This window comes from Verticillium alfalfae, genomic scaffold (assembly GCF_000150825.1).
Source record: "Verticillium alfalfae VaMs.102 supercont1.6 genomic scaffold, whole genome shotgun sequence".
Lineage (NCBI taxonomy): Eukaryota > Fungi > Ascomycota > Sordariomycetes > Glomerellales > Plectosphaerellaceae > Verticillium > Verticillium alfalfae.
The window spans coordinates 2,252,143-2,276,433 of NW_003315033.1; the positions used below are offsets into that span (position 1 = coordinate 2,252,143).

Below are 24,291 nucleotides of genomic sequence, written 5' to 3' on the forward strand. Positions count from 1 at the left end.
CCCCGTCCGTGACATCCAACCCGACGGATTGGGCAGACGTCCCGCCCGCGGGGGGAGATCCTCGAGTGACAGGACATAAGAGTGCCCCGTCCCATGGAGTTGAGAGATTGGAGAGACCCCCTTGCCACCCATCCATCTCCTTCATCTCATCTCAACCTCCCCTCCTTCTCTTTCCCCATACCCCGCGTCGACATTCTGTCGTTTGCTTGTGTCGACTCTCTTCGTCATCTCGCCGCGAGACATCCGAACTAATGTCCCTGGTCGTGTCACAAGATTCCCAGTCCGAGTCGTCGATCGACAAGTCAACTTATCACCGGAAACCCGAAATGGGTGCCGACGCCCACACCGAGCACGCCGGAGCCAGCTCCGAGCCCTCCGTCACCCACGAGGAGCATAGGAATGAGCTGTGGTGGAGCAAGGTCCGCGAGTATGGCCAGGAGTTCTTCTCCGAGTTTTTCGGCACCATGGTCCTGATCCTATTCGGTGATGGTGTCGTGGCCCAGGTTGTCCTCTCCAACGGCACCAAGGGCGACTACCAGAGTATCTCTTGGGGATGGGGGTGAGTCTCGCTTCCTTCGGGCGTCCGTCGCTGCCTGCCACTGAGCAGCAAGGGGAGGCCTGTGACGGCATGAGAAACCGTACTGACTGACCTTCTTGTGTAGATTGGGTGTCATGCTCGGCATCTACGTTGCTGGCAAGACTGGCGGCCACCTCAACCCTGCTGTCACTCTCTCCAACTGCATTTACCGTGGTCACCCCTGGCGCAAGTTCCCCGTCTACGCCCTCGCCCAGATTCTCGGTGCCATGGCCGGTGCCTTCATTGTGTACGGCAACTACCGCTTCGCCATTGATCAGTTCGAGGGCGGCAGCGGCATCCGCACCGTCGGTCTCGAGACCTCCACCGCCGGCATCTTCTGCACATACCCCGTTGATTTCGTGGACACCACGGCCCAGTGGTGGTCCGAGTTCTTGTCGAGCGCGATTCTCCAGTTCATCGTGTACGCCCTGATCGACAAGGACAGCATGGCGGCCGGACCCCTCTTTCCTCTGGCTATGTTCTTCGTCATCTTCGGCATTGGCGCGTGCTTTGGCTGGCAGACCGGTTACGCCATTAACCTCGCCCGTGACTTTGGCCCTCGTCTCGTGTCGTACATCCTCGGCTACGGCCACGAGGTCTGGTCCGCTGGCAACTACTACTTCTGGGTACGTCTTTTGTCGTTGTCGTCGGTGTCGTCGCAAGTAAAGTTGAACACGAAGCTGACTGTGTTTAGATCCCCATGGTCGCGCCCTTCTTTGGCTGTGCCTTTGGTGGCTTCTTGTACGATGTCTTCATCTACACCGGCGAGAGCCCCATCAACACCCCTTACATGGGCCTTCAGCGCTTCTTCAAGCCCAAGCGCAGCGTGTGGTCCAACACGTACAAGTCGTTCGAGTCCCAGGTCTAAGCCGTTGTGCTTGCATGGCCCCAAGATTTTGCGGAGGCTTGAGGGAAAGCATCCGATCGGAAGTGGCCTTGCCAAACTTCATGTTCGGGCGTCAAAGCCAAAAACAGTAAAAGCAAAAAACGACAAAAAAAAACCAGCACTAGGTGTTACCGTTGTAACTCCCAAAAGGGAGTGAAGAGGCTGCAAGGAGTTTGATGGCGCAGCCTGCACTTGTTGTTACTTCTTTTTTTTCCCCCGTCTTCAGCGTCAACAGTGCGTTTCCGCCTCAGCTGGAGCGTCGCTTGAGGATGATTATGTACAAGGAGGGTGGGCTATCTCTCAATCTTAAGTAGCGAGTCTCTTTGAACAATGAAGCAACCGATATCCAATTACCCTGACAACCTTAATTGTTCCGCCTCGCTGGCATAGCGCCTCGACATTGGGCAGCAGGGTGAGGGCGGAAAAGTGAGGCGGGTTAATGCCTTGAGCGGTTTCCACCAGTCAAAATGCGCCAACGCACGCCACTGGAGCCCGGAGAGGCTTTGGGATCCTGGCTTCAGGCAGCCAGACCCTGTCATGACCGCCATCCAGCGGCGACGGTACGGCCAGCCAGGGGGCCAGGACACCCAAAACCCCTCAATCAACGCCTGACTGTGGTTCCCTGAACGGTGGCCGGTCCCCCAAGTCAGCTAGATAGAATAGCCACCCTTGCCTCAAGCCCTCGGAACAGACAGGACAGGGCGGAAAGCTGCTCCCTGGTGATAGGTCGTCCCAGCTCTTTCGAGGTAACGCGAGTTTGTCTCGCGTGATGAGGCGTCCCGAATATGCACGCAAGCAAGCATGACATTCTTGGCTCCTGACGAGAGAGTTTCGGCCCAAACTTTGAACCCTGGACCGCCACTCCGGGCAGAGTTCCGGACAACGCCCGTGTCGGACAGGTCATTCGACCGAATGTGTGTTTGCGCGTGTGCAGTCACGGACTTGCCAAGAACCCCAACGCGCGCTTTCGTCTTTTCGAGACCTCCGAAGAGGCCTGGAGAGCTCGGAACCAGAGAAATAGTGGCGGGTTGGGGCATTCATATTTGTTTTCCGAGGCAATGCCCATATCACAGAGTGAGAAGGGGACCCTCATCCAGCGGCATCAACGCGGCGTGTTACTCCATCATACCAGGGGATGAAGCAGAGTCACAGATGGCGAAGAGTTCTGTGAGCGATAAGGTGGACACTTGGCAAAGACCCGTCTCGGTGTTGATGGCACGAGAAGCAGTGTCTAAAGCGGAACCTGTTGTGGGCGTCGAGGTGGAGCTGGCGACAGGAGTGTTGCGTGCTCCCCTCTTGGTTCGGCATATCCACGAGAGAGTATCCACAAGCAAACTTTTTGCTTTCCATGCTGGCTGGAGCTGGCGTGTCAGCTGCTGGTGTTTGTGGTGTGGTGCGTGGTACGTTGTGCGTGGCTGTTTTGCTTGCCAGAGTCAGGTGACTCCGTACCCCTGTGATTGCAAACGGAGGGACGCCCGGCACGTTCGGACGGTGCGCGCTCGGACGTAATAGAAAAGGGGCTAGTGGCAAGCATCCAGATTCCGCGAGAGTGGCTGGTGCAAACGATACGTACCTGCCAAGACCTAGGGGCACAGAAACCCGAATCATACCGAGACATCGTCTCGGGAACTCTATACCGACTAGAACCCGAGAATATCGGGAAGGTATGACCGAGGTGCAGCTTCCCCCAATTCCGGTACTTGAGCCTCTCCAATGTGACGTGGGGATTTTGCAGGCTGAACTCCAGAAACGCCAGCTTGGAGATGGAGCTTCACGCCTATTCCGATGTAGCTCTCTAGCTCTCGACTGGGACGCCCCGAGCCCTCCATCCACCCCGCGCTCCGTGACCCACGATATGATGTCAGAAGAAGGGTTGCCTCTGGTCTGATCTGACACTTTTGGCTGGCCGGGCGCCCCCCATCGGGCATGGGGTCTCCGTCGCCTGGCGTCTGGCTTCGACCCGGTCGCCTCATCAGACAGCGAGCATCGGCCAGAGCTCCCACGTACACACGTGGGGGAACGAGCTGCTGCTGAGTGACTGACTGAGCTTTCTTCTGGACGGAGGAATTTTTGCTCTCGCCGCGTTCCATTTCATCACCTTTCCCCCCATCCACCATCTCCGGGCGCGTCTTACCACCCCAGTCACCAGAATCCCACGAATGGACGTTCATCTCGGCCGCGGCATCACCCTTTTTTGAAGACTTGACTACTGGTGTCTGCCGGTTCTCCGTTCCTACATCTACACGACACTCCTCTTTCCTGCCTCCTCCCTCCCTGCTCCCCCCGCTCCTCTACAACTTGTTCCAGCTCAGAACGGATCTCACAGCTCACCCTCGCTGTCGCCGTCCAGAACGACAGCTACCCCCCGCCAGGCCGATCTCGCTTTCTGGCCTGCTCTCTTTGCGCGCCTCACAACTGACATCATGTCGCGCTTCGCGGGGCTGAGGAAGCCGCTTGGCGTCGCGGCCGTCGCCGCTGTGGCCACGACTGGTGGTGCCATTGCCTTCTCAAGCTTCTCTCACAAGACCAACTTCGACACGCCCGCCGTAGAGCTCAAGAGGGACGCCAAGGGTGTCATTATTCCGCCCCAATTCCCTTCGCTCAAGAGCCGCGCCGACCAGCTCGCCGACCTACGCCGTCACAGCTCCGATTCCGAAGAGTATGACCTGCTCATTATTGGTGGTGGAGCGACCGGTACCGGCATCGCTCTTGATGCCGCGACTCGTGGTCTCAAGGTCGCTCTCGTTGAGCGTGATGACTTCAGCAGCGGCACCAGCAGCAAGAGCACCAAGCTCGTGCACGGCGGCGTGCGCTATCTCGAGAAGGCCTTTTGGAACCTCGATTACCCCCAGCTGCAGCTCGTCATGGAGGCCCTGCGTGAGCGCAAGACCTTCCTCGAGATTGCGCCTCACCTGTCTGTCTCCCTGCCCATCCTGCTGCCTCTGCAGAGGTGGTGGCAGGCGCCTTACTTCTGGGCCGGTACCAAGGCCTACGATCTTCTCGCCGGTTCCCAGGGCCTTGAGAGCTCCTACTACCTTTCCAAGAGCAAGGCGCTCGAGGCCTTCCCTCTGCTGAAGAAGGATACGCTCAAGGGCGCTCTCGTCTACTACGACGGCCAGCACAACGATTCCCGCATGAACGTCTCTATCGCCATGACCGCTGCCATGTACGGTGTCACCATGGTGAACCACGCCGAAGTCACCCAGCTCGAAAAGGACGCCGAGGGCAAGATTCGCGGCGCTCGCATTCGCGATGTCATCTCTTCTGTCAATGGCGACGCTGAGGGCGCTCGTGAGTTCACGGTTCGTGCCAAGGGTGTCATTAACGCTACCGGACCCTTCACCGACGCCATTGAGCGCATGGACGACCCTTCCCGCAAGGCTCTCGTTGCGCCCAGTTCTGGTGCCCACATCATGCTGCCCGCTCACCTCAGCCCGAAGGGTATGGGAATTCTCGATGCTGCCACTTCGGACGGTCGCGTTGTCTTTGTCCTCCCCTGGCAGGGCCTCACTGTCGCCGGTACCACTGACAACCCCTGCGCCGTTGAGCGCGAGCCGGTCGCCCAGCAGGATGAGGTCGATTTCATCCTGAAGGAGGTCAGCAAGCTTCTGACGCCCGGAACCAACCTTACTCGCTCCGACATTCTCGCTACCTGGTCTGGTAAGTGCACACACCGTGACATGCCCCCACTTCTTGCCCGTTTCGACGAAAACCGGAAATCTCAGTTGGAAAATTGGGGTTTTGAGATGAGGAAGCGGCCCGCAACAGACCATGAGCTAATTGATCATCACAGGCATCCGCCCTCTCGTCAAGGACCCCAACGCCAAGAACACTGAATCGCTCGTCCGCAGCCACCTCGTCACCGTCTCCGATTCTGGTCTCCTCACCTGCGCTGGTGGCAAGTGGACCACCTACCGCCAGATGGCCGAGGACGCCGTCGACGAAGCCATCGACACTTTCAAGCTCAGCCCCCAGACCATCTCCATGCCCGATATTAGCGGAGCCGGTGACGGTCAATTCAAGTGGTCCACCTCTACCGCCTGCACAACCCGCCAGATCCGCCTTGCTGGTGCTCATGGCTTCTCCAACAAACTTCCTGCCCAACTGTCTGAATCGTACGGCTTCGATGCTGACGTCGCTCACCACCTCGCCACCAACTACGGTGATCGCGCTTGGGACGTTGCCGCTGCCGAGTTTGGTTCCTCCGGATCCGCCCGCCCCGCCAACCGCCTGGCCGCTGCGTACCCCTTCATTGATGGCGAGATTCGCTACGGCATCCGCCAGGAGGCTGCGCAGACCGCCTCCGACATCATCGCCCGCCGCACTCGCCTCGCCTTTCTCGATGTCAATGCCGCCCTCAGCTCTCTTCCCAAGGTCATTGACGTCATGGCCGAAGAGCTCAAGTGGTCCGACGCTCGCAAGAAGCACGAGTGGACCGAGTCGGTGCACTTCCTCAAGTCCATGGGTCTGTCCAGTGATAAGCTCAGCATCACTCGCGAGGAGGTGGTCAAGGGCCTTCACAACAAGGTTGCTTCCGAGGAGAAGTTCGCGCCCAGCTCAGTTCGCGCCGGTAGTGCTCTCCAAGAGCTGAGCACCGGCACCGTGCTGGCTAAGAAGGAGAACCCCAACCAGCTGTAAGCACCTGTAGACAAATACGACTGAAGACGCAAGGGAAAGCAAGTGTACGAGGAAGAGAGTTGAGGGACAGCGCCCATACACACGACCCTGGAAGACTGTGAAAAGCTGGCTCGTTGTTTGAGATACCTTTTTTGGCGTTTGGATTGGGCGGGTTGCATACTTTGGCTTGCGGCCAACTGCGCGGTGCAGTGTATTTAGACGTTGACCCGCTTCGGGGTAATGATTTTCTTCCTTTCGCCTTCATGACTTTGCCTGTTTCGTGAATGTCTGCGTAGGCAAAGAAATCATCCTACGATGACCCGACGAAACGCGATGCATGAGATCGAATAGCATCAGCCCATGATAAGCTATAGACGATTGCAGCATTGCTTGTGAGCTAAGAGAGTGTGTGATTACTATTCTAAAGATGAAGGACTACAAAGCCAAACGCCAAAACTCCACCCCCTGTAGTGTTGGAGGAACCTATCGTGGTTGGCACGAGGGCCGATGGCGTGATATGGCATTTCGTGAAGCCGGATACAAATACACCCCCAGTATGCCTCGAAATAATAACATTATATTATGGGTTAGTTATTTTCGTCTCTACTATGTCCGTCGTTCGATCAGAACAGGTTGCGTGCTCACGCTTCAGGGACGTCAGTGCGCTTGGGCAGCTCACGCGCATGCACGCGCATGTCCCTGGCCTTCTTTGTGGTGGTGGCCTTTGCCGCGGTCGACGTCTTGACTGTAGTCGTGGCGACGGCGTTGCCCTTGGTGGCCCAGTATGCCGAGAGCCAGCCATCGACGTCGCCGTGGTGGTTGTAGGGCTCGAGCTTGGCCAGCTGCTCAACGCGGTCCTTGACTGAGAGGTACGTCGAGCCGCTCGAGATCTCCTTGCGGGCGCGGTAGTCGGCCTCCATGGGGTCGGCAAAGGCCGTCTCAGGGTAGCCGAGGTCCTCGAGCACGCTGACGTTGAAGGCGGCCATCATCTCATGGTCCTCGTGGATCAGGTTGTGGCAGTGAAACATGTAGACGCCGGGCCAGGGGGCGTAGTGGGCCTCCACTGTCACTGTTTCACCGGGGCCGAGCCAAACAACATCCTTGAGACCTTCGGCCTCGTAGTTGTACACCTTTTGACGCTTGCCGCCGGTGCGCTTGATGACTCGGAAGTCAACGAGGTGAATATGAATCGGATGACTCCAGCCACCAGACGAGTTCTCGAGCTCCCAGACCTCGACGAGGCCACGCTTGGGCCTGGCGAGCACGCGGTTCTTGACATCGGCAAAGGTAACGCCATTGATGCGCCAGTCGCTACCCTGCCGATGGAAGAGGAAGTGGTGGTCGACGCCCTGTTTGTGCGGGGGGAAGTCGACCTTGCGCAGCGCCGTGGGAACGCTGGACGAGTCGGCGGGGCCGTTGCCAGCGACGACGAAGCGCATCACCTTGTCGGTGTGCAGGAAGTCCTTGTCGGGGGCAAAGTCCTTGGTGTTGCGGAGCGTCACGTTCTGGCCCTTGAAGTTGGAAAAATCAAAGACAACCTCGTATCGCTCGGCCATGGAGATGTAGAGGTCCTTGGCGTTTTGGGGGCTCGTCAGCAGGCCCGTGTCTGAGGCGATGACCTTGAAGTCGAGCTTCGTGCCTGGCTTCTTGCTGGACTCGAAGTAGAGGAAGAACGTGCGCGAGATGGCAGCGTTGAGGAAGCGGAGGCGGTACTTGCGCGGTTCGACCTTGAAGTACGGCCACGGCTGACCATTGACGTGAATGACGTCGCCATAGAGACTGTCGTCCACACCGGCCGGCGAAAATAGGCTGCCATCCGAGTTGTATTGCTATGCCATGTCAGTGACTGGGATAGTGTGGCTGAATTGGAAGATCAGACGTACCTTGGCCGACAAAATCATGGGGATGTCGTACTTTCCGTAGCCGCTGGGCAAGCCGAGGGCATCTTCTGCAGCGTCGTGAACCAGGTAGGCACCTGCCTGGCCAAAGTACGCATTCTCAGCCGTGTGGTCAATGGCATGGTCATGATACCACATCATGCGGCCGTTCTGGCAGTTGGGATAGTAGTAGTCCTTGTACTCGCCAGGTTCCGTGGTATCTTCAGCCCAACCATCAAAGGGAGTGCGCTGGACAGAGTCAGTATGGTAGTCCACCAGCACGAGTACCGGTCAGCATTGACGCACAGAGTAAGACCCGTGAAGATGAACAGAGTTGGCCATCTTGGCGTGGTTGATGAAGCGGACGACCGACTCGCCATCGCGCTCCTCTAAAAATGTTGGCCCTGGCGATATACCATCGTACCCGACAAGCTTGGTAGGCTTCTTATTGGGATACACCTGAGAGGTGAATTCCTTGATCTCAACCTCATAATACTTAACCTTTTGCTTGGTGACAGGGTTGACGATGGTTTGACTTGGCCTGTGACATTATGAGTGCCGTGAACGAGTACAAAGAATACGGCTTGCAGAGGGACGTACCATTTCTCCTGCTTCACAGGAGGAATGGGAAGGGGGAATTGATAGAGCCACTTGTATTCAGGACTGAGCCAGTCCTTGGCTACCGACTCAGAGGCCAGAGAGAGAAAGACCACAAAGGTCTGGCGCAGCGAAAGCTGAACCATTAGGAAGAAAAGAGGTAGACGGGAGAGAGAGCGATCAGTGCGGCGGCTGCAAGCCTCAGGGCTCAGAGAGTATTCCGAGATGAAGGGTCAGGCCAGACTCAATGGGCTTGAAGAGATGAGGGGATTCGGCGTGGCAGTTGAGGGCTTGGGGGGCTTTGGTCAGGAGGCTGTTTGAGCAAATACCGATGTCAAGACACGGGATCCTTAAGGGGGTATTTGAACATCTCATTGACCCAGTCCATCTTGAGCACGACGAGGAAATTTGGCCACGGGGAGTCCGCATCTCGGCCTGCCGCCCCCTATCCGATGAATCGACCCATCACCGACTCCAACATGGCCCAGACACATCCTCGGATAGGTGACTCAAGCTTTTGTTTTCTCAGCTCGCTCAATAGACCGTTCATAATAAGCTCACGCGAGCGGTGAACGCCCTTTGGAGCGTGGGGACAGTCCAGACCAGCTCACCATCTTACAAGGCTCCTGTCATGTCTGAGACAAGACAGGCCTGCAACCCAACGACGTGCAGATTTGACGGCGTCCGACATACCGGCCCCGTGGCCGGGCCAGGTAGGCGAGATGGCGGTCCAGCAGATGATGGAGGCTGACGCTAGACCAGATAGGGCTTGCATCCATTCGACTAGAGGACCAGGTATGGGGGTTAATGGGGGCCATGGGGCGTTAGGCGGCGGCGAGGTGTGAGAGTGAGAGGCTGACAGTAGGGGTGTTGCGCTGAGAGCCATGGAATAAAGAGCCACCATGGCCTGATGCTCTACCTATGGTCGTTTTGAAGGCCAAAGCTCATATTTTGCCCTTGGTGTGCCTGAATCCCATGTTGCCGGACCCTCGGCGGCTTCAACCGTAAGACAAGCCAACGGTTCTAGGCCCCAACGACCAGATAGCGGGGAGGAGAATCTCTTTGTTCGAGCCCTATCACGGCGATCTAGTTTCGACACGTGTGGCCAAGAGGCCAAGAGGCCAAGAATCTGGGGCATCAATTGGGGCAAGATCCGGGGAGCTGGAATCGCCATCTAGGCGAGATTACTCACGGCTTCACGTCTTGCCCTATTTTCGGGAGCTTGACTTTGTTCTTCTATGCTTAGCTCTAGAGACAATGTCCAGATGCGGCCAGCAACACAAAGAAAGGGTCCATGTGGCGCGTTGTTCAGCCCAACAGCCGCGCCATGCAACCTTTCGATAGTGCGAAGCTTGGGAGGCAACGCCGGAATAGGGACTACACCAGAGTCACCATTGGTTCACCCTCTGTAGTCAGCAAAGGGCTGACTGGCCCAGCCTTGACTTGTCGGGTCACGGGAAGAAGCTCCCAAGAAGATAGGCTCGCTGATGAGCGCTTCATTCGGCTTCGCGGTACCCAGCAACCTGGGGTCAGCCATGTTGTCCAGGCCTACCTACCCCTGCCCCTGGACCACCCCTGTTCCTCTCCCGCTCGCTAGTCTCGGAATACTACCCAATCATTGGCATCGTGATCCTTCTTACTGCCGCTGGAGCCCTCCAGCTCTGGGGGCTGGCAGGCTGGCAGTAAGCAGTGCAACAGAGGACCAACGGCATATGGGGAGGCGGAGAACTAGTGCCATGATGATCCTGGTGATGGAGTGTCAGGCAATGTAGTGTTTGGCGCTGGCGCTTGCGCGAGTCGCCTGCTGGGGCTGTCACTGCAAGGCCAACGCCAATAAATCGATGCAGCATGCAGACGTATCGCCAAGTCATCATGCCATCGATGCCGCACTTCTCGAAGGGCTGTTGGCGTCGGGGAGGCGTCAGAAGCGGCCGTGAAGCAATGTGAACGAATGGAAGGGGTCAGAAGGCGAGCGCCTGGCCATCGCTTGGTCACTGACTTGCTTATTCGGAGGACGCCGATCCCACCGCCCGCACTTCTTTTCTCTTCCTCGCCCGACACGTCGGATTGACAACGACCGGCCGCTAGCGAGCGCCTGAAAGCCTCACAGCAGGGGAGGATACGAGAGGCCTCAGCTCGCCTACAGTGACTCGATATAGCATGGAGGCAAAATGAAAAGGATCGTGCGTGTGGTGTTGTGAGCTGAGATATCCACTAACACGTTTTCCTCCGATAAGCTGCATCCCACAATTGTCCGTGGCAGCTCGCACGCTGGGAATGCAACCATATCTTCGGTACGTGATCGCCAGCGGTGACAAAGACAAAATTGCCGACGCCTGACTAGAGCCACAGTCGCGAATCGAGCACACCACTACCGACCCAAATACCCCGTAGCCACCTAGTCTAACCGCATTGGAGCACTCGGCAAAAGGTCCTGTCCACCAGGCAGGCCAGAACCGACGACCGGCTTTGCTGAGCCGCCATAAGGGGCAAGGCCTGTTCTGGTCCGTAATACCATGTACATCTTACTATCAGGGCTAGGTGATTTACATTGACTTGAACTTAAGCTTTATCCCACGTTCTAGCCGGTCACTCCGCGGGGAGCTTCCGCTCAGTTTGAGGTCGACCTGGATCCCGTTTACCAGCAGCACCAGCACCCATGCGGACTGGATTTACCTCGTGGAACATGCAAGCCCACGGCCTCTCCAGCGACAATCCCTCCAGGTCGCTATTCTCGATCCGTATGTCTACCCACGTGAAGTTCAGCCGACCGCTGGTTCTGGACTGGACTAAGGCATCCAGATACTCGGGCGACGCCCGAGGGCCATCCTGGTCTAGATTCCGGGGGCGCTTTCTATACCTCTATCATGTCCCTGTGCATGTCACTCCTGACATGGGCCCCTTGAAACTATCGGCGCCCGACATGAAGCTCACGGGGATGGATATCCTGGTGTCGTGTTGGACTTACCGCCGTTTTTGGATGCCCAAAGATATCTTCAAATACCAGCCAAGAATCCCCCAGGTTTGGTTTCGAGAAGAAGTTTTCCTTCAGACCATCATCACTTGCTTCTTAATCATCTCATTTACACCTCGGAATCAAGTAACTTATCAGAATATACACACTGGTGTCGGCACCAACCAGACCCACCATGCCTTCAGCTCAATCTATCCTGCTGGCCGTTGCAGGCGTAACCTTTTCAGTCCTTGGGGTCATCGCCCAGGACGTTCCCTTTACCTACAACGGCGCCTTTGAAGGGTAAGCCTTCTATCTTCCTAGTGCAAGTCACACAGACCTGCACAATCCTCCTGCGTTTAGTCGTGTTGACGAAAAGCCACCAGTGCGACGGCCTCATCCACAGACTTCAACTCAGGCGGCACCATCCGTGTCAGCGGCCACAGTGTCACAGTGCCCAAGAACCTACAGATTCAGTTCCCAGCCGCGTGGGTTGGCTTCAAGGACTTTGCCGGCGGCAGTGCTGCATTTGATGAGTATGAGGTTGAGGTGACCGGCAATATTGTCGGTGGCACGCCCATTGCTGCCCAGATCTCCATCGCGCAGTATCTCCTCGCCGGCGCCACCGGCTTCGTTGACACTGTCAGCTTTGATGGCCGCATCAAGATCAAGGGCGGACCGACCATTCGCATCAATGATCCCAACGCCGTCTACTCGGCTGGCTACACTGCGCAGCCCTTCTTCACGGCCGATGATGCCAACCCCAGCATCACCGCCTTCTCTGGCTTCCCCATGTGTGTGCCCAGGAAGGCGGATGACCCTCTGTGCCCTCAGAGTAACCGACCGACTCTCACTGGCGGTAGCAAGCAGGGCAACTTGTAAGTTCATCCACGATTTTTCGCCCTATGACTCTCATGTGCTGACACAACCTGATGCAGCCCTGCCCCTGACCCTCTTGTCATGGCTCCAATCGTTCCTGGTGACTATCTCGAATACAGCGGCATTCAAGTAGACGGCGAGATCATCGTCTACAACATGGTCGTAAGCAATGTGCAGATCACCACCACTGGAGTTCCTACCTACATTCGCATGGAGGATGCTATTATTGGCGTCTTCTCCAGCAACGGCGACCAAGAGACAGCTCAGATCAGGGTAGGCCTCTAGCACCTGTCATCATGAGCTCCTCAACTGACAAGAATAGTTCATCGGAGTCACTTCTGACGGCTCTGCCAATGTCAACCCCATCAAGGTCTATGCCATGGACGTGGATCCTTGCACTGGCAAGATCACAGATCGCGAGGTCGCCGCCACCAGTATGATTGCTGGTTCCGCCCGTAACAAATTTGATTACCGTGTCAAGGCAACGCAAACCCAAGAGTACACGCGCGAGTACCGCATCGTCGCCGGCACGGGCACGCGCAAAACCAAGAACGGCATCCTGGCAGGTCAGTACGTCATGCCTGTGTCTGAGTGGATCCAGGCCGAGGCCACGACCCCGGGCCTCGCTCCGTTCCCCAACAACTACCGTAGCTTCCCTACTCTCACCAAGGGCCTGGGCTACGACGACAAGAACAACCTTTGGGGACCGCTCAATCCATTCCCCCAGTCCGGTGTCACTGTATCTGATCCGACCAAGTGCCCGCCCCCTGCCACAGAGGAGCCTCCCGCAACCGGTGGCGGCACCACCGGCGGCGGCACCACCGGCGGAGGCACTACTGGCGGAGGCACTACTGGTGGCGGGGCGACTACCCCTCCCGCAACCACCAACGATGTAGTTACTATGCCGACCTTCACCTGGATTTCTTCCGGTGGCGGCACTCTGACCATCTCATGCCGGTCCAGCAGCACCGATTCCAAGGTTGCCATGAAGCTGAGCTACACCAACAGAAATGGCCCCACGAACGGTGTCACCATGACTGCTGGCGCGAACGGTGTGTGGAACTATAACGCACGGAGCATCAAGCAGCCTACCTCCGTAACCTGCACCAGTGTTCTCGGCGGCAAGGTGACGCGCACAAGCTAAAAGATGCCCCATGACAGTCTCTTATCAGACCTTCGAGCGAAGGGTATTCATTGGGCGTTTGGGGTCTTTCTGGGAGTACAATGGTTCATATGATAGCGAAATAATACCAGAACTTTCACAACAGCTTGAGCATGCTTTACATGACGTTCCGCAAGATGTGACTCTGGGTCGTTCTTATTCACCGGTCTTGGTCATGCAGAACGGTTCAAAACTTGACCCAAGCGAGTGGATGTATGCGTGGAGCCCCTCACCACGTCTCGTCCAGGACCTCCAGATTCGGCAGCTGACATTCAAATTTGTTAGTAGAGCCCCGGAAGAACTGCCCACTTCTTCCGAATCTTGTCTTCTCCAAACTGCTCGGCGTACCACTTTCGTCCCTTGATGGCTCTCGGAAGCATGGCGGCAATCTCATTGATGAGGAAAGCACGTGCAGGCACGGACCAGCCGGAGGCCATCCAGAAACCGAACCACTCAATCCACTCGCAAAGATAGTGAGGGTACAGCATGTACCTGAACAACAAGGTGTTGGGCACACGGTAGTGCTTGTCGACAGTCGGTCGGGCGTCTCCGTTCTGCTGCTTGTCGCGGGCGACGCGTTCATGTCGCCGCTGCTCTACGCGGCGGATCTCGCGCAGCTCCTCATCGTGAAAGTAGTTGCCGACGAGGCCGCAGTAGAAGACGGCGATGCCAGCGACGAACTGCGCGGTGCCAAACGGCGCGAGGGCGGCGGACCACTGCGCCTCAGTCGTCGGCCCGTACGCCGCCAGGTAGGCGCCTATGCAGGTGCCGTTGACGAGCTGGAAGCTCGTGGCGAGTATGGCGACGAGCGGATGGATTGGAGACATGGACGGCTGGATGAAGGGGAAAATCACTGCGCGATATGAGTAGTGAATGACCTGAGAATGAGAGAGAGAGCGTCAGCGACAAGTGCGCCACCGCAGCCAAGGGGGTTCGACGCACAAAAAGACCGGCAAGCACTTTGTTCTGCCACGGAAGGTCCGTGATGCCGGAGAGGCCGGGCAGCGTTCTCATGACATAAAGTAGGATGGAGAAGCCTGGGATCTCCATGAGGAACCACGCAACGCGGCCGGGCAGGTTGACACGGCTTTTTACCGATGTCTTGCCCATACCATACCATGAGATGAGGTACTGTAGAGAACCGAGCTGCAGGCAGAAGTGAGCTCATGTTGTAATGAATCCAAATCATGGCTCTCCATTGTACGACTCACGATTGGGTACGAGATTTGCCAAACGCTCAGAATGGTCTTCCAATTCTCTCTCGTCGGAGGAAGCCAATTCTCAATGAGAGACATGATGATGTACCGCGGTTAAATATCAGGAAGAACGAGTGAATAGTTGAAAAATGACTCGACGCGGTTGACTCTGGATGAGGGAGGAGGTGACGCCGTAGGACCCGTCACTGTCGATGCTGTTGATGTCAACAGCAGAGACACGCACGGTGAGGCGGTCAGTGCCAGGTCCAAGAGTGGGCCTGGGTCACTTGACAATGGTTCATTTCGCAAGGAAGCTTATTTGAGGATAAAAGACCATGATTGAAAATGGGATGCGCCACTTCATCCAACAAGATTCCATAACAGCGCACCCCGAGTCCCTTGCACAGGAGTAAGATATGCTGAAGGTAGGTCTTTTTCATGTCGGTGTAGCCCCTCGGTGTAGGCCTCCTTGCCCCCCCTCCAATCCACCCACGGGTATGTATGCCCACGCATCCGGAGCTTGACCGCAGTCGGTGCATCACGTGCAATTAGCTCCTGTCCACTACTAGTACGTCATGCTGTGGCTGATGCTAATGTGGAGTGGGCCGGGTCAACGGCGGCGGTTATTGGAAAGGTTGGTTGATCGGTTGGTGGGTGTACTGTCATCGCACCCCCAGACCAGGTATTTCTTTCACCAGATCGCCATCTCTTACCTGGAATGGCAACCATTACATGGACTGATTCGCCTCCGTTTTGAGAGTGAGATCTTCGGGGCTGGAGCGCAGCAGATTCCCGCACCCAAGTGCTGTGTTGACGCTCGAATCACCCAGAGTTACCATTGCCAGTCAAGCCAGCTCCAGGCAGTATCCCGCCTTTCTCGCCCTCCAATCCTGCTGCCTGGTCCGGCCTGGGATGCCCCTCATTTTGGTCCCTATAGCACCCACATACTACCGACTCTGCATAGGTAGGCGCGCCGAGGGTCCCTACTCCCCACCAGCCTCCAACCCAGTGACATCTGACCCTGGGACTGCCAGACCTCAGCCGCCTCCGCCAGCTTGCTGGCACCGCCACCTCACGGAGTCCGCGTACAGCTTACAGCGTTCGCGTCGTAGCTGGTCCCTTGTATGACGACAGCTCGACAGGTGCTGCCGTTTACTAAAAAGAATCTTTGTTGCAACCAACTGTTACCATTCCTTACGACGACTTCGCCCGGATCATTTCCCTCTCAGCAACGACCAAAGACCAAAGGTAACTCGACACCCAAGCCTGGCAACCCCCCTCATGCCTTAGATGGCAAGGAGGATACCGTGGTCCACACAGATATGCTGACTCGTACTGTGATCAGCCTTGCCGCCATGGTCGAACGTAAACCTCTTCCTGACAATGCCGCGACGACCTCCCTCAACATCCCCGGGCAGTCCTCAGACGTGAGCCCACCGTACGAAATACCCTATTCGCTCCGTCCTGGAGGCGCCAATCACCCAGACCAAGCGCCAGCGGACCGCGAAGAGAATGCCTGGGAGGATGCAAACCCACAAATACCATCCATTGTCGAACCCTCCACGCGGCCCCCCGGCATTCCCGAATCCTTGACACCCGGCCACCGTCCGTCCACCGAAGTCCAGCCCTCCACATCACCCTCACGATCCGATACGAATCGATCCGAGACAAATCCATTCAAGCGGCGAGAACTACCACAAAACAGTTCCAGTCATGCTGTTGGCCAATCGTCACAGCCCCCGCCGCTTCCTCCAACGCCGGCTTTTGCCGACTTGAGCCTGGGCGAAGCGAATACCAATCCATGGCAGCCCGCTTTGGATGAATCAAGCAAGAGCCCACATGCTGCCGCCTCGACATCGAACAATGTTACTACCGCGCCCTTACCACCGCCGTTTCCCGCCGACTTGGGCCAGCCTGCCGAAAGCGACCCATGGCAACGCGAGCCTTCTCCCAAGCCTCCAGTGCCACCCATCTCGACGTCTCCCGCGCTGATCTCCATATCTTCCGCTCCCGAGTCCCCAGCTTGGGACGAGGAACCTGAACAGCAGCTCTTGCAATCGCCCCCTGTCTCCCCGGAAGCTAGCAAAGCGCTTGCCGAGGATCGAAATGTATGGGACGATGGGCTTTCTCAGAGCAAGAATGTCAAGGCACCTGTCATGACCCAGCCGAGTAGTAGCGACGCTGCCATTGACGACTGGAGCCTGATCGATCGCGACACAAGTCTCTCGGCAGACGATACATCCAAGAACAAAACACACAATCCACCCAGCACCGACAACATCCAGGACGAGGCACCTGCTCTCCCTCCACGCCGGCCGACACAGCCAATTCCGCCACGACACTCGCCTCGCCCCGTGGATGGCAAGGCTGAAACGTACCAGATCAAAAACATCAATTGGCACGATCACAAGGCCGTCGCGAAGTCGCGCACTTCACCTATTCTCGTGCAAAACGAAAACGGACCATGCCCGCTCGTGGCTCTCGTGAATGCGCTTACGCTCACCACCCCCGCTGAGCTCACGGACACGGCATTGGTTCAAGTCCTCCGCTCGAGGGAGCAAATCAGCCTCGGACTCTTGCTAGATGCTGTGTTTGACGAGCTCATGTCATCGCGACGGACCGAAGAGGGCAGTTCATTGCCTGACGTCGGCGAACTCTATGCTTTCCTCAAAGGCCTGCATACAGGCATGAACGTGAACCCCCGATTTGTCCCTGATCCAAAGGTGGTCCAGGCTTTTAAGCGTACCTCACTCACTCATCTACACCCCACCGAGCGCAGCGACAGCATGCCGGGCACCTTTGAAGACACAGTCGAGATGTCCTTGTATGCAGCTTTCTCGATCCCACTTATCCATGGTTGGCTGCCGGGAAAGCGATGACCCAGTCTGTGAATCATTCGCCCGGCAAGCAGTATCGTACGAAGATACGCAAAACATCCTCTTTCGAGAGGAGGAGCTTGAGATGAAGCTTGAGGGGGACGGGTTGACAGAAGATGAACAGCAGCTCTATCAGGACATATTCTCGATCAAGGCGTTTCTTGAGACATCGGCCACTCAGCTCACGTCCTGGGGGCTCGACGTGGTTACAAAGGCCATGAAGCCTGGCATGGTCGCTATTCTGTTTCGAAACGATCATTTCTCCACGCTGTACCGCCACCCACAGACACTGCAGCTTCTCAGCCTTGTCACAGACGCCGGTTACGCAACCCACGCAGAGGTAGTGTGGGAATCTTTGACCGATATCAATGGTTTGACCTCCGAATTTCTCTCCGGAGACTTTCGTGTCGTTGGAGGCGCGAGTAATCATCGTGACAGTTTGTCGGTCGGCGGGAACGAGACGCCGTGGTACGATACCCCCGGTCCGTCTGGTGCGAGCACGTCTGCTGGCAGTCAAGGCGGTGACTGGACATCGTCAACGGGGCACGGTAGACAAGGCTCAAATTCGCAGGCTGTCGAAGGGGCCGACACCGAACAGGAGGATCACGACCTTGCGCTCGCCTTACAACTACAGGAGGAAGAAAACGAACGCCACCGCTCAGAGCAGGCGCGCCGAGACCGGGAGAGGGTGCTGAGCGAACAGTATATCGAGCAACAAGCCCGACAAACGGGACCGGTGAGCAGCACTGGCGCAGGAGTCGGAGCCGGTAGAGGGCGGGGAACCCCAGGTGGCAACCGAGGTCGCGGCGGAGGCAACTCGTCTCTTGTCAGTCCGCGCGGCTCCAGCAATGCGGCCACTTCATCTGGTGCACGGCGCCCTAGCGCCGTGGGGCCCCTCATCGCCTCAGCAAGTCCGGCCACTCGTTCCCCCTGTCGTCCCGCAGCGCAGAGCGCCGGTGTCACGGCCAGTGGACGAAGGCGCCGAGGACGCACCGCGACATATGAGCAGGCACAGAGTGCGACGCCGTACATGCCACCACCTGGCCACCCAAGTCACCCCGCAAGCAACCAAAGTCTTTCTCAACAGAACAGCAATGTCAGCGCTCAGGGTCAAGGCCCAAACGGACAGCGGCCTATGATGATGGGACAAGGGCGAGGCCGGCCTATGCCTCCTGGGGGCGTCGTCTCAAGCCCGAACGGGAGTCGCGAACGAGATTGTGTGCTCATGTGAGGCGGGCTATCTACTAGAAGAGGAAGGTCGAATCAAGATGTGCGTTCAGCAGGTTTCAATACGGGGCGTTGGTGCTTGGACAGCTGGTCGCTCTGGATGTATGATTTCATGACGTCAACTCACGACGATGCTCGATAATGGCAAGCTAGCAATACTTCAAGTCAATAATGCATCACTGTTTTCCGCATTCCCACAACCACCAACCCAGCTATTCGTTTGAAGGCACCTTGATGATAGTATGCTCGCCACACGCCCGCTGATCACCAAACACAATACCCACCGACCCATCAACCTTTTTCACTCATGGTCCATTCTCCCATCAACCTCTTACCAGAACGAAGCCTCGACCAGGAAGCCGACGGTCAGTCTGCTGTGCTGCAGGGCGTGAGCGTAGAACCTGGTCTGGGCAGTGTCGGAGGTGGTGTGGATGTAAGGGCTGGAGCTCGTCATGGTATCGGCGCAAACGTAGGCCGCAGGGTAGCCGGCAGCACGAGCGGCAGCGCTGTCACTTCCGTTAGCATGACACAATTGTCAGGAACATGGGGGAGCCTCGAACTCACTGGTCCGAGCATCCGTATCCGCAACGGTCGGTAACGACGGGAAGCGAGGTGTAGACGGGCACCAGGCGCTGCATGTAGGCAGTGAGGCTGGTGTCAACCTGGGACAGCATTAGTATCTCATCTCCGTGTCTAGCGATCTCGAACTCACAAAGTCCTGGTAGACGGCAATGACGTTGTTGTCGGAATAGCCAGTCATGTCCTGGTTGACCACAGCGAGGACGTTGACGTTGTTCGCAGCATAGTTGTTGAAGACGTCACGGGCGCCGAGCAGACCACCCTCCTCACCGCCGTAGAAGTGGAACTCGAGGGTGTTGCCCGGGGCGTACTTGGCAACGGCCATGACGCGGAGGGCCTCAAGGATGGTGGCAACGCCCTGGTTTTCACTGTTAATTATACCACTCTGCAAAAAAGGTACGAGGGGGCCACTTACGGAAGCGTTGTCGTCAGCACCAGGGGCCCGGCCTGTCACACTCTGCGAGTTGATGCTGTCGTAGTGAGCGCACACAACGACCCTGTCTGTGGAGGTACCCGGAATCGTAGCAATGACACTGGGCTGGTTGAAAGAGTGCGTGAACTGTCTGACCGTGATGGCAGTGTTGGACGAGGCGGCGGACCTGACAGCGTTCAGCATGTAGGTTGCGCTGGTCGGCGCGTAGGTGCCCCTGTAGTATCTGTTGAAGATGTTGGCGAGACCAGTGATGGTGCTCTGGATGTTGCTCTGCACAAGCCTGGCGATGATGGGATTCGCTGTCGCCTGTTTACTAGGAGCAGGGTACGCCGTCTGACGCTTGGTCAGAGCACGACGGCGGAGGGTTCCGAGCTCTTCGAGTTCCTTGATTCGTCATGTCAGTCCGGGTGCGCCATGTATACTCATGATGAAACTCACCTGAGTCTCGGTGACATCCATAAAGTGGACGTGCTTGAGCATGTAGTTCTCAATCTTCTCCTTCTCAGTAACCCAGGTTCCGGCATCTTCCTCCGATGTCTTCAAAAGGCGGAGGCCATCGAGCTGGTGCTCATCCAACTCTTCCGTGTTGAGAGAGTTGGCGTCGCCAAACTTGTACTCCTTCGTGGCACGGCAAGCCTGAGAGGTTTGCAGCAGGAAGGCGCCGACGGCGAACAGAGTAGTGGTTCGGACCATGATTGCGATGATGCCTCGAAGCCGATGGGATGAGAGTAAGGAGAGCCCTTCTTCCCAGTCGTGCTGACGTCTCTTCAGAGCAGTATTTATGCTTGGCGATATCGGCCGCGTCCGTTGCTCCAGGAATCAAGCTGCTTCGCTCGCATTTGCCGGCATGTCACAGCTGCCTCATCCGTTGCGGGCCGGTTGGCACCTTCCGAGAAGAGATCTAGCTTCGGCAATTGCAACTTCCACTTGTAGTAAGCTCTCCGGGGTAGAGATCATGTCGATCTTATCGGGCCCCATCGGACCCCTCCGTGCTGGGCTCTGACAGGCCTTTTGAGGTAAGACAACGCCGGTTGTAGTGGCGTGCTGGGCAAATGGCGATGCGTTCCTCTCACTTTCCAAGCTGTGGCTTGTATCAGGAGGTTGCTGGTTCCACAACTTAGACTGAGCCGGCGGTGATGTATAGCCATCTTGTTGGTGCACGCATGACTCGTCGGTATGAACCCCCATTGCCCCAGAACGTTCTTAGTCCCCCCTCACTATGGGAAAAAGCCTCAAGCCTCAGGTCTTTGGGCCTTCACAGCACTTGGACCTGCCTTACTAGTATTGCAACCATCGCAGGAACTGAAGAGGCGATGCAGAACATGACACGATCATGAGAGCTCGTATAGATCCATCCAGTGGGTCTCTACTCCAATGCTGGTTCTCCTGATCCAGCGAGCTTGGAGCTCCCGGTTCCCCATGCTACTCTAGGCATGATGCCAATGTCCCGCAACAGGGCACATCCGCAACGGACCCCGAATGCTTAGCCATCATCTGTTTCTCTGATGCAGTCAACCACATCCGTCGCAGAATTCACTCTGGCGCTAGTACCGTGCTCACATGTACAAGTTTTTACGGTCGACAAGTGTTTCAAGATAAGCCATCAATCTGTTTTCCTCATACCATGATCTGCTTGTTATGGTTTCATCGTACGTTGATTAATTTTCCAATCCTATGCTGTGCAGACAATCTGCAGTGTTCTGACACGGGAGGCCGAGGATGGCAATTCAGAAGTTTTCCTCTAAAAGGATCTAAAAAGAGAGGAGAAGGGAAAGCGGTAAGTGTTCACAATGAAAGGATGTCTAGTTCCAAACCACTACAGCCTCAAAACTTGACGGAAACTTGCAGCATCCTCATCTTCTCCGACGGAGGTTTGTTGCTCAGACAAATACTTATGTTAGTATAATCGGCGCCACCTTTTATTCCTACCGTATCAGCCATTACTGTCAAAGCTCTTAAGCTTTCTCACTCGTTAACGAGTTCGGTTCTGTAGTTGTCACGCAATGTCATCAGGCCTTGGTTGACGTATCTCCAAGGCAAGACGAAAGTGAACGACTTCTCCAATGACGATGATCAACATCTCACAAGTATGCAAACAGCTGGAGGTTAAGCAGCCAAAATGACAACTTAATGAATTGACCACCTCAGAACTTACGCTTCAGGCGGTGTTCAGAAAGAACCATCAGATCACCCATATATTGATACGGTCACGTAGGCCACTCAACATGAAAGCAACAAAAGCTCTCACTTCACGATCAACTCGAATTGAATGATCAAGATCCCTGCAGTATCTGAGTTACAATTGAGTAAAGAGGTCTGTAATAAATCGGTCAGTGATGCGTGGAAAGATTGGGAGACTGAGCCGTACTCTCATACTTGTGTGAGTAGCGTGCCATCAAATGTAACTAGATCATATGTTCCGACCTGACACACTTGGGAGTGGAATCACTCTCATCTACAAGCCACCTCTTCGAAGTGCAGCACCACAGAGACTGGCTTCTGACACTGATTACCGCGTATCACTCGTACACACGATCGAATGAAGAATTGCCGGGTAGGACACCGCCCATCCTGGATATCAAGAGGCACGCAGGCAGTGGCCGGACCGCGAATTATAGGCGCACTCTTTCTTGGGTATCCCAACCGCATGCATGAAGGTGCGGCCCTCAAATCTCAGTATCACGAGAGTGCTGCCCCGTCGAACGGTGCTGCTGTGTGCCAGAACTACTACGGTAATAGCGTGACCAGTCTCATTACTCTTCATGTGTACGAGGAGTTTGATCCGCGGCGGAGAGGTTTAGGTTGTTGTCTAAGCCATCTCGATATCAGAGCGTAGGAAATACCGTCCCTGTCCGCCTGACTCGACAAACACAAGGGCATGAAAATACCACTACCATTATGCCATGCAACTACTTCATGCCCCAACGCCAGACGCAAAACATCCAACCAGAAAAATCAACAACACAGAGAGAAGTTTCGGACCAGCTCTCTTAGTCCTCCTGTATGCAATCACCGTAGCAGTCCCAATTTCTTGGCCCGATCGCATGAGGGCGTGGCGTAAGCTGTGGCTTCCTGCATCTTGACTGGATCCTGGAAGAACCAACCCTGAGCCGCATCATACATTCTCCTCTTGTGATTCATCTCGTTCTCGCATTGAAATTGCAGGGTCCTGACCAGTGTCGCCTCGGCTGACCGGTCCAGTTGGCTGAGCTTATTCTTCGAGTACGACTCGACATCCACAGGATTGACAAAGTACGGTACCTTGGAGTTGGAAGTCTCTCGCTGCATGGTGTATGGTGGTGAGGGGGTATCAAAGTGCATCTGAGGAGTGGATGATCGGCCCGAGTCGCCGGAGAAGAGACCGCTGAGGATTGGGAAGACGAAAAAGAGCAACAGGGGAAGCATGCCGAGCAGAGGTGATAAACCGCCTTCTGCCTGTCCCTGCTGCCCTTCCCTTGGTCGTCTCCGTGGTCGGCCGCCGCCGAATTGATGTACTCGGAAGCCTGGTCCACCGCCAAAGTTGAAGGCAAATTGCGGCCCCGTGTCGAAGCCTAGGAAGTCATCAGCAATGTAACCGGCCAGTTGTCACAGCCGGGCTTGCTTACCACCGAATGGACCGCCGCCGAACCCGCCGAAGCCACCACCTCCTCCAAAGAACCGTTGAAACATCTCCTCAGGCGTCATCTCCTCGCCCTGGAAACCTCCACCGAAGCCGCCACCGCCTGGTGCGCCACCGCCGCCTCTGCTCGCGAATCCGCTGAAAGGATTTTGGGCCTGCGCCTGGCCGAAACGTGAGTCAGGGTCTACACCAGATCTGTCGAAGCGTTCCCTCTTCTCCTTGTCGCCGAGCACGCCAAAAGCGCGGCTCACCATCTTGAAGGCCTCGTCGGCGTGTTCGTGACCGTTCTTGTCGGGGTGCGTTAGGAGCGATAGCTTGCGATACGCCTTCTTTACTTCGCTGTCGGTCACAGTTTTCTTCACCTCTTCGAGGCCAAGAATATCGTAGAACGCCGTCGGCGAGCACTGGCGGATGCGGATGACGGCAGCTTTTTGTTCGACGGTATAGGAGCGGCCCTGGTTTCCCTGCTGATGTTCTCGACTGCGGGCATTGCTGCTGCCGGCGTCCGCGCCGGACGCCTTTGCGCTCGACATTTCGTGCAATTCGGAGAATATGCTAAGCGGATATGTCGACGTATGTGGTGTGCGATTCGGCGGGTGGTCTATGATGATGTAGGGTGGAATGAATCGCGGGGTTGCAAAGGCTAGCAATTCCTGGACAAGAGGTCGTAGGTGGCTTCTTCACAAATCTTTCCCACAATGGAGTGAGGTCGCTCGGATTGTTTACTCGTGTCCGTCGAGATCCAGTGAACCTAGACACCAGAAGCGATCGAGTTTTGGACTCAAATTTGGTGTATACCAGTTGCGACAGAAA

General features: G+C 56.3%; 8 protein-coding genes across 8 annotated transcripts; 4 read left to right on the plus strand and 4 right to left on the minus strand.

Annotated features, from left to right (window-relative positions):
• Positions 1-326: 326 nt before the first annotated feature.
• On the plus strand, positions 327-1,445 carry VDBG_05805 (aquaporin-3; the record flags this gene model as incomplete). Its single annotated transcript, XM_003004646.1, has 3 exons — positions 327-559; positions 663-1,203; positions 1,272-1,445. 3 exons carry the CDS (start codon positions 327-329, stop codon positions 1,443-1,445), a joined length of 948 nt encoding a protein of 315 aa, XP_003004692.1.
• A 2,441-nt stretch (positions 1,446-3,886) lies between these two features.
• On the plus strand, positions 3,887-6,101 carry VDBG_05806 (glycerol-3-phosphate dehydrogenase; the record flags this gene model as incomplete). The annotated part of the gene is made up of 2 exons (XM_003004647.1): positions 3,887-5,123; positions 5,257-6,101. 2 exons carry the CDS (start codon positions 3,887-3,889, stop codon positions 6,099-6,101), a joined length of 2,082 nt encoding a protein of 693 aa, XP_003004693.1.
• Positions 6,102-6,721: 620 nt separating this feature from the next.
• Positions 6,722-8,700, minus strand: VDBG_05807 (bilirubin oxidase; the record flags this gene model as incomplete). Its single annotated transcript, XM_003004648.1, has 4 exons — positions 6,722-7,909; positions 7,964-8,206; positions 8,264-8,498; positions 8,558-8,700. The coding sequence occupies 4 exons, from the start codon at positions 8,698-8,700 to the stop codon at positions 6,722-6,724; spliced, it is 1,809 nt and encodes a 602-aa protein (XP_003004694.1).
• A 3,003-nt stretch (positions 8,701-11,703) lies between these two features.
• On the plus strand, positions 11,704-13,530 carry VDBG_05808 (conserved hypothetical protein; the record flags this gene model as incomplete). Its single annotated transcript, XM_003004649.1, has 4 exons — positions 11,704-11,810; positions 11,894-12,385; positions 12,446-12,659; positions 12,709-13,530. The coding sequence occupies 4 exons, from the start codon at positions 11,704-11,706 to the stop codon at positions 13,528-13,530; spliced, it is 1,635 nt and encodes a 544-aa protein (XP_003004695.1).
• Positions 13,531-13,829: 299 nt separating this feature from the next.
• VDBG_05809 (steroid 5 alpha-reductase) lies at positions 13,830-14,843 on the minus strand (the record flags this gene model as incomplete). Its single annotated transcript, XM_003004650.1, has 3 exons — positions 13,830-14,426; positions 14,491-14,694; positions 14,760-14,843. 3 exons carry the CDS (start codon positions 14,841-14,843, stop codon positions 13,830-13,832), a joined length of 885 nt encoding a protein of 294 aa, XP_003004696.1.
• Positions 14,844-16,099: 1,256 nt separating this feature from the next.
• Positions 16,100-19,035, plus strand: VDBG_05810 (DUF544 domain-containing protein; the record flags this gene model as incomplete). The annotated part of the gene is made up of 2 exons (XM_003004651.1): positions 16,100-17,568; positions 17,618-19,035. 2 exons carry the CDS (start codon positions 16,100-16,102, stop codon positions 18,849-18,851), a joined length of 2,703 nt encoding a protein of 900 aa, XP_003004697.1.
• Positions 19,036-19,178: 143 nt separating this feature from the next.
• On the minus strand, positions 19,179-20,552 carry VDBG_05811 (bacterial leucyl aminopeptidase; the record flags this gene model as incomplete). The annotated part of the gene is made up of 5 exons (XM_003004652.1): positions 19,179-19,353; positions 19,412-19,509; positions 19,560-19,784; positions 19,842-20,243; positions 20,298-20,552. The coding sequence occupies 5 exons, from the start codon at positions 20,550-20,552 to the stop codon at positions 19,179-19,181; spliced, it is 1,155 nt and encodes a 384-aa protein (XP_003004698.1).
• A 2,316-nt stretch (positions 20,553-22,868) lies between these two features.
• VDBG_05812 (HLJ1) lies at positions 22,869-24,272 on the minus strand (the record flags this gene model as incomplete). The annotated part of the gene is made up of 2 exons (XM_003004653.1): positions 22,869-23,410; positions 23,465-24,272. 2 exons carry the CDS (start codon positions 24,009-24,011, stop codon positions 22,869-22,871), a joined length of 1,089 nt encoding a protein of 362 aa, XP_003004699.1.
• Positions 24,273-24,291: the final 19 nt, after the last annotated feature.